Raw genomic sequence first — 8493 nt, 5'->3', positions numbered from 1 at the left:
GTCTTGTAGAGATTAGTGATTACCCTATGATGCTTCTACATTGTTAAAGTCAATGAATTTCTCTACAAACATTGTTCTTGTATAATGCTAGTACAGGTTGAGTCTCCCATATCCAAAATGCTAGGGACCAGAAGTATTTTGGATATCTGATTTTTCGGCATTTTGGAATATTTGCATACCATAATGAGATATCTTAGGAATGGGACTAAAATCTAGTCACGGATTGATATTTTGTTTCATATACACCATATACACAGAGCTTGAAGGTAATTTTATACAATATTAATAATAATTTTGTGCATCAAACAAAGTTTGTGTACATACATGAAATTAGTTTGTTTCATATACACCTTATATACACAGGCCCTCATTCCGAGCCACTCGCAGAAAGCGAGCGCTCGCTCTGAATGAGGGTGGACGCTTTTTTTTTTAAAAGCCGGGCCTCCTGGCCGCTCGCTAAACTGTGGGTGACCTCCCACAGCTTTTGCGAGTGGCCAGGTGATGGTCGCAATAGTCACGACCATCGCGACCATCGGGCTTGCGAAGAGACCCTTGTGGTAGGGTCTCGTCTGCCACAAGCCCCAGTGAGCTTTCTGCTTTAATAGAGCTGGAAGCTCACTACTGACATCATTGGTGATGTCAGTAGGGCCGTCCACAAACGGCAGGCGTTCCTTCAGGAACGCCTCCATTTATCCAAAAGCCTACAAAACGGGACGAGCTGTCGATCAACATCGACAGCCGCCGTGTTTGTAGCGAGCCCTGGAGCGAGTGAATTTCTCACTCGCTCCGGGGCTTGTGCACGCGCATTGCACACGCCGCACGTGCGCAATGCACAAACTTCGACCTGCTTGCGAGCGGGTCTGAATGAGACCCACAGTCTGAAGATGATGTTAAACAATATATTAAATAATTTTGTTCATTAAACAAAGTTTGTGTACATTGATACATCAGAAAACAAAGGTGTCACTATCTCAGTCACACTCAAAAAAGTCTGTATTTCTGAATATTTGGATATGGGAGATTCAACCTGTATATAAATGTAAGCCTATACTAACTAAAGATGCCCATCCACTAGAAGACAAGCAAACGACTGCACGATTACGACATTGCGAGCAGTCATTCAGTGTAGGCACATCATTCATCTGCAAACATGCTGAACCTGATGTTATCGTCAGGTTGTCCAGCATGTTTGCCTGATGATAGATGTCTAAATAACCAGCGGGAGCGCGCATTGCTGGTCATTTTAGACTTTTTTGAAAATGATTTGCAAACGATTTGCAAATGATTTATGAATGATTGAACGATAACGATATTGTTATCGTTTAATCGCTCAATTTGATAGTCTAGTGTGGTCTTCAACCTTTGGCCCTCCAGCTGCTGTGGAACTACACATCCCAGCATGCCTTGCCACCGTTTTGATATAACAGCATGCTAAAACTGTGGCAGGGCAGGTTGAAGATCCATGGTCTAGTGGATGGGCACCTTAAGGAATAAGATCTAGAACACCACAACAACAATTTGGACTGAGACATCCAATAATTGCACAATGTAACCTAGTCCCGGTACTTGGCATGACAGGGCATATAGGAGCCAACTTTTTTAAAAGATAATTGGGGCTGCGCATGGTATCCCCACCTACCTGTGACTGAAAAATGCAATGCATGGTCAATGTCAATGGATGCGGCAGCACATGTATTGGGGGTGTTTAAGCGCCCTCAGTACTCACCGAGCTGGCTCCTGTATGTGACAGAGGACCTCTCCTGTGGGAGCTGCTGGAGGAAACGGCTAGGACTATGCATTCAGGACCCAGTTACCATTTCTACCAGTGGATCAGTGCCTTCAGCAGGTCTAGCTCACAAATAATTTGACCCAATTTAAATTTGATCGAAATCAGTCTATTTGAAGGACTCAGACTTGTTTGCTGTACTGTCATGGTTTGAAGTTTGCTGTTGGTGATTCTTAAAGATGTTAAACTATAACATGTTGCCTTTTCTAGTTAATAATTTTTTAGTTTTAAAATCTTAGAAGTATCATACATTTTCTTGTAGCACACATCTCACTTATTCTCCCCAATGCTTCATTCATGGTGGGTGGAGAGTGATGACATAATCATTGTGTTGGGAGGTTGCTGGACTCTTCAGGGAGTCAGGGAGATCATCACTATTTCAGGGGGTCTCCCAGACATTCAGAGTGAGTCAGAAAGTATTTAAACTTGAACATGTTGGAACATATCTAAACCGGCTCAAACATAATGAAATCAGCTCGATAATGATCAGATCTGATGCTTAGATTTACATTGAATCTTTTAATCTATCTAATGTTTCAGAGTTTCCGCAAAATTTTTAAACATTAGGGCAGATTTTATGAACCTGATTCCAGAACCACTTTTAAATAAGTTTGAGATTTCTGAGTCCCCAGTCACAATAAGCAAGTGGGCCGTGGTATGTTATTAAACACTTACATAGCATAAGAGAATGTGTATACATCCTCCCAAAGCAAATGTTAAGCAAATCAAAAATCTAGTACATTGTTCACTTTGAAATTGTATGTTAAATACAAGCTACATATGAGCAAATGTAAGGAAGGAAAAGATATACATTGTGATGACACTTGATAGTAACAGTCTATACTGTATATATAAAACATTTTTTTTTATTATACTCTACTTCTTCTAGCCCTGCTCTCCCCACATTCTCTGCCTTCAGGTAAGAGCCTGAAAACACTGCACTTATGTGTGGAGTGCATCCTGTATGGTACGCAAGACAGTGAGAGTTACAAAGTGATCCGCCTCTAACTGTTCTGAAATCATAAAATATCTCCTAATAACACCTCAACCAGTGCCGGTGCAAGGTTTCTTGGCACCCTAGGCATTTCTTCAGCCTTAACGCCCCCCCCACCGCCCCCACCCTTGAATGCTACATAAGCCCCCAGTATAGTGTCCCTTATACAGTGCCCCCAGTACTAGTCCCCCACCTATGCAGTGCCTCTTATATAGTGACCCCAGTAGTAACCCTCCCTAGGCAGTGCCCCCAGTAGTGGCCCCCACGAAGCAGTGCTCCCAGTAGTAGTCTCCCCCTCAGCAGTGCCCCAGTAGTAACCCCCCCAGTAGCAGCCCTCCCTATGCAGTGCCCCCAGTAGTGGTGCCACTAGTGCAGTGCCTACAGTAGCAGTGCCCCTAGTAGTAGCTCCCCCCAGGAGTCTCCCCAACAGTAATCCTCCCCTATGTAGTGCTTCCAGTAGTAGTCCTCCCAGCAGTGCCCCTAGTAGCAGTCTGCCCTAGCCATGCCCCCAGTAGCAGTCCCCCCCAACAGTACCCCTAGTAGTAATCCACCTCTATGCAGTGCCCCTAGTAGTCCCCCAGCAGTGCCCCTAGTAGTCCCCCCAGCAGTGCCCCTAGTAGTGCCCCAGCAGTAGTCCGTCCATCCCCCCCCCCCCCGCCAGACACACACACACACGAAAAAAATAAAAAAACCTCCACTTACCTTAATCCCCGCTGCGGCATGCTCCTCCGTCTGGCGTCCTCTCCCGGGTCGGCCCGATCTGCGTGATGGGAGAGAGATCCGGCAGTGGGTGCAGCAGCCAATGAGAATCTGTCTGACCCTCATCGGCTGCAAAACAAACACACAGCCGGCGGCTATGTGTTTATTCCTAGTAGTGTAGTGCGGACGGCACTTATGTGCCGTCCACGCTACCGCCCTGCAGTGGCTGGCGCTCTTAGGCAAATGCCTAAGTTTGCCTAGTGGCCCTGACCTCACCTGAACTGTTTATAGGGATACAATTAGTGCCACTGGGCAGGTGCATGACACAATCTGCTTTTACTATTTTACATGGAAAGACATTGTTGCCAAATAGGCAAACTGCTATAGGCATCACAATCATTCAAAGACAGCTACAACCTGTGATCAGATCAAACACTTTCCGGAACAGACAAAAAGGCTCAGATAGCAAAGCGCAGCATGCCAGTTATTCTTCCTCAGACGTGCAGTGACAGTATCGGCCGAGCACCTGTTGGAAATGTAATGATCTGTGTAGAAATGTACAATTACGTTAAAGACCAGATTTATGAAGCTGCTGGTAACTGCAGCACTCTCCAGACTTATTAGGGGATGAGCAAAATAGATGCTTCAGTTCTTCGCATCATAATAAACAGGTTTTCTTTAAACGAGGAGACAGGACAGAGGGTCTTGTGTTTCCAAAAATGTCTACCCTGTCTTAGCATTACCCCCCCCCCCCCTTTGCTGATTATTCACATTTTATTTCACAGTTATTGGGGTGTAGCAGAAGAAATCCCAGGTACATTCATTAGTTCGAAGGATCAAAATGTCTTATCTAGAACACTGGGAATTTGTATTCAGACAACTATCTACCATTGCAGGTAAATTTAATGTCAGTGAACATATTTCAGCAAACCTGTTTATTTTTTTTAATGCACAGCACCAAAAACTTTTAAATATTATGATACAAAAATCAAACTTATTTATGGCCACATAAAAAAATTACATATGTACAGAGCAGTTGCAACATATTATCATGTAGGATAAACTTTGCTTTTATCTTGTCTTGTTGTTTTCCTATATCTTTGTTTATAGTACCATGTTTTTAATGATGCCATTAATGAAAATATTATAATGTGATCTTTGTACTCTTGATGATGAGTGCTATGTGCCTATTTATATTCCATTTTCAAATATCTGCTCATTTAAGAACCTACAAGATTAATCAGTAAAACAAAACGTAGAACATAATATTTTCTGTGGCTCACTATGAGTTAATTGCACTGAGCCACCTATAGGTGGTGCTGTGTCCTCATATCTCCAAGCATGTCTACTAATGGGATTCAGACACCTCCCTCTAGTTAATGGTTGGATCCAGAGCTTTATAATAACCATAGACAGATAAAAACAGCAGCTTTCTTTGCTGTTCGGCTGCCTGCAAACTAAAAGAAACTTACAAAAATTGCAGAAAAAGGCACTGTAAAGACTGAGGAAGCTGAGAAGCTTCATTATTTGCTATAACATTACAAGCATCAGTGCTGAGACAGCAGGAGAGGGAGGAGAACACAAATTCAATGATTAATGGGTTCTTTTCTTTAATTTTTTTTTCTTCTGCCAGTTCCAGCTGGACCACCTGTTCGACTTTTCGCTGCTACAAGAGAAGTTTGGGATCATGAACCAGACAGATGCCGTACTTCTGCTCACTAATAGCAGCAACTCTTTAGGTAGTATTCTGGGATGCTGCACCCAGGCTTCAGTGGTAACAGACGATGGCTTTGAGGTGCCCTCTATGGACGAGAGGAACCTCTTTATCATGAGAGTGGTCCAGATAGCAGTAATGTGTGTCCTGTCCCTTACAGTCATATTTGGAATCTTCTTTCTAGGATGCAATCTTCTTATCAAGTCTGAAGGGATGATAAACTTTCTGGTCAAGGACAGGAGACCATCTAAAGAAGTTGAAGCAGTAATTGTTGGTCCATATTGATGGTACGATGGGGAGAAGAATATCGTTGATGTCTTCACAGAGATGTCAGGATCGACACATTTTGCCTTTCATTCATAATACAGTATGACCCATGTGTTGAAGAAGAAGATATACAAAAAGAAATGAGGGTAGATTTCCGATGTACGAAGGAAAAAGGAAAAAGGCTTGGGAAGTTGCTCCCAACAAAGGTCTTACCGAACACATAAAATGAGGCTAAAACTTGTACTAACATCTACTACAGCACTTTATAAAGAAAAATGGATGAAGTCACCGGCTGTATCTAAAGAAGAGTTTACGAGAATGTAATATACTATTCTGTAAAGCACAGACCAATGAGTGTACCTTGCATCTTATTGGAAAGAGGGGATATTTCAGTACTTTGATTGTAATACTTATTTTTTTCTTTTGAAAGACATATACTTTGATATGATATATTTGATAAATTCAAGGCATTATTTATTAATATTGTTATATTGGGGACTGCCAAGTTATTTTTTTTATTTTTTTTTTCAGAGGAACAAAGGAAACTGTGAATGTTTGCTATATTTATGATACAACATTTTGTATACTTGAGATTTATTTTGCCTTTAACTGGCTTTTTTCAACCTTGAGTCCTAACTTTGCTGTTTGGTTTATAAAGTGCACTGAGATTAATTTTTTTTATTTTTTATTGCTAACTCTTAATTTGTGGTTTCTTGTTGCAATTTGGCTTTAAAAAGCATTGCATCTACTGTTCAATAGAAAAATTTAAGAATAAATGGATATACTGTGCATTTTTTCCTTAAAAAAGATCATTTAAGTCAGGGAAATATATTGAAACAATTTACACCTAATATTTAAATTGGGGTTAGAGTGTAATTGTAATGAAATGTGATGTAATTTTATTTATTTACTGTGCATGCATATATACATGTATACATATAATTGCCTTGAAACTTTAAATTTTCATTCTGTTTTAAGTTTTTAAGTGAAATGATTGTTTGATGTTAATTTACATATTGTGTACGGTTTCAAAAATATGCACTTTTTTTTCCACAGTTACAATCTGATTTGAGAAACTATATTTGTTATTGCTATTTACATTATTTATTTTGCAGTAAGTACCATCTGTAGCATTTTCCAAACTTGTTGATTTGATGTGAAATCAGAAAAGAGGGAGGTATTCCCTTAATGGTTAAATCTCCATCTGGATGCTAGGATGGAAAGAAGAGGCTGAATTGATTATTAGAAACAATTAACAAAAAAACGCGGCTGCAATTTGGATATGACACAAAGCCAAATAGGAGGGGTGGATGTTGTGTTGTATATATGATATTCCTGTTTCTAAAAAAACAAACCCGTCACCTTACCATGAATACAGTGTGAAAAAAAAATAATTCAGCTACTGTATAATCAAAGCATGAACACATCTAATTTAAATAATTGCACATGTCAAGCTAGCAGGGAATATAAAAAAAAAACACATCTGTAAAAATCTGTAATTCAAATGAATAATTAAATATAATGACTTGAACTAGTAGACTGTTCAACCCCGGTGGATTTCTGCATAGCTCTGTACAAATAGGTAACTATTGTATTCGTTTTACGTATTCTGACAGGTGACATGGAACAATTAACAGGTCTTACTGAACTGATGTTTCTGTATAAGAACATAGTTCAACAATCAAAGAATGGTGACAGGGTCACATCAACTTGACATGTTGTACTGAAGTTATTATACCATTAGGTCAATGAAATAGGCATTTTCTTTATATGATCTGTTAATTGCATAAAGGTATTATACTTTTACAAAATGGCATTTCATAAATAAACTTGAGAAATCGATCTTAGTAGAAGTGAAAGTTGTACTGTTGTTACTTAATGGAGGAAGCGTGCAGTGCATATGTTACACTTGGTATAACCTTTGGTGTTATGTAGTGAATAATTAAACACTTACTGTTGAAAGCGTTACGCTTAGGTTCATTGCTGTTGTCAAAGTGCAATATAAATATATGTCATGTACAACGTACAGTATAAAGCTAAATAGGCATTGCAGTGCTAAGGCATATCTGTCCATAAATTTTAGTATTATACTTAAGTGACTTTACTATTTGTAGTTACCGACAATGTGGATTTATTCCAAGTTGAATGAACAATTGGCTAAGCTGTATTTATTAGGAACTGACAAATAATGATTTAATTAAAGTGCAAGTGCTGTACAGAGCATCATGATCTAATAAGAAATATGCCACAAGGGTTCTGTAGTGCTGTACATAGGGGATAGAACAAACAACAAGTAGCTTATGTACAAATGGGGTTGGTATGATATGTTGACAATCTGTCGACAGTAAAAATGTCAACAGCATAATGTGGACCCCAGAATGTTGCTTAAAGCATTTTAACTTTTATACTGCTTTTACACCTAAATCTTGGGTCTGATCCGAGTTTTGGAACACAGTTCCAAAACGGGTCAGACACAGGACAGACCTTTTCTACTGCGGCGCCGATCAGGATTATTCCCGGATCAGCACCGTTCACACTGCACACGGGTGCAGTGGAACACTTCTCCCGGTGCTTGGAGATGACATCATCTCCAAGCACCAAGAAACCCGGGAGTCCCCATGCTGTAAACGGGAGCCGGGTCTAATGACCCGGGGTACCCATTTACACTGCAGGGATTCACGGGTTGTTCCCGTGTCAAACCCTGCAAGTTACCTGGGTTGGATTGCCGGGAATCCAACTCTGGCCCCTTTTACACCAAGGAGCTACCCGGGTCGGCCCTGCAATAACCAGGGTTTTAGCTCTGGTGTAAAAGGCGTATAAGTTAACTTTGAGTTATATGTAATGTTTGAATACGTGTGTACAGTTTATATGTAATGTTGGAATACGTGTATACAGTTATATGTAATGTTTGAATATGTGTGTACAGTTATACGCAATGTTTGAATACGTGTGTACAGTTATATGTAATGTTTGAATACGTGTGTACAGTTATACGCAATGTTTGAATACGTGTGTACAGTTATATGTAATGTT

At 40.1% G+C, this 8493-nt stretch overlaps 1 protein-coding gene across 1 annotated transcript; it reads left to right on the top strand.

Moving 5' to 3' along the window:
- The first annotated feature begins 4288 nt into the window (after positions 1–4288).
- On the top strand, positions 4289–7313 carry RPRM (reprimo, TP53 dependent G2 arrest mediator homolog). Its single transcript, XM_088461989.1, has 2 exons — positions 4289–4375; positions 5113–7313. The coding sequence occupies exon 2, from the start codon at positions 5167–5169 to the stop codon at positions 5476–5478; it is 312 nt and encodes a 103-aa protein (XP_088318115.1). The 5' UTR covers positions 4289–4375; positions 5113–5166; the 3' UTR covers positions 5479–7313.
- Positions 7314–8493: the final 1180 nt, after the last annotated feature.

The sequence above is a fragment of the Taudactylus pleione genome, unplaced genomic scaffold (assembly GCF_031769625.1).
Source record: "Taudactylus pleione unplaced genomic scaffold, aTauple2 ptg001137l, whole genome shotgun sequence".
Classification (NCBI taxonomy): Eukaryota; Metazoa; Chordata; class Amphibia; order Anura; family Myobatrachidae; genus Taudactylus; species Taudactylus pleione.
The sequence above is the reverse complement of the archived record's forward strand: the minus strand, read 5'-3'. Positions and strand labels throughout refer to the sequence as shown.

Bases quoted from the DNA above. Each gene is read 5' to 3' on its own strand.
- RPRM (XM_088461989.1), top strand. From the start codon at position 5,167: ATGAACCAGACAGATGCCGTACTTCTGCTCACTAATAGCAGCAACTCT.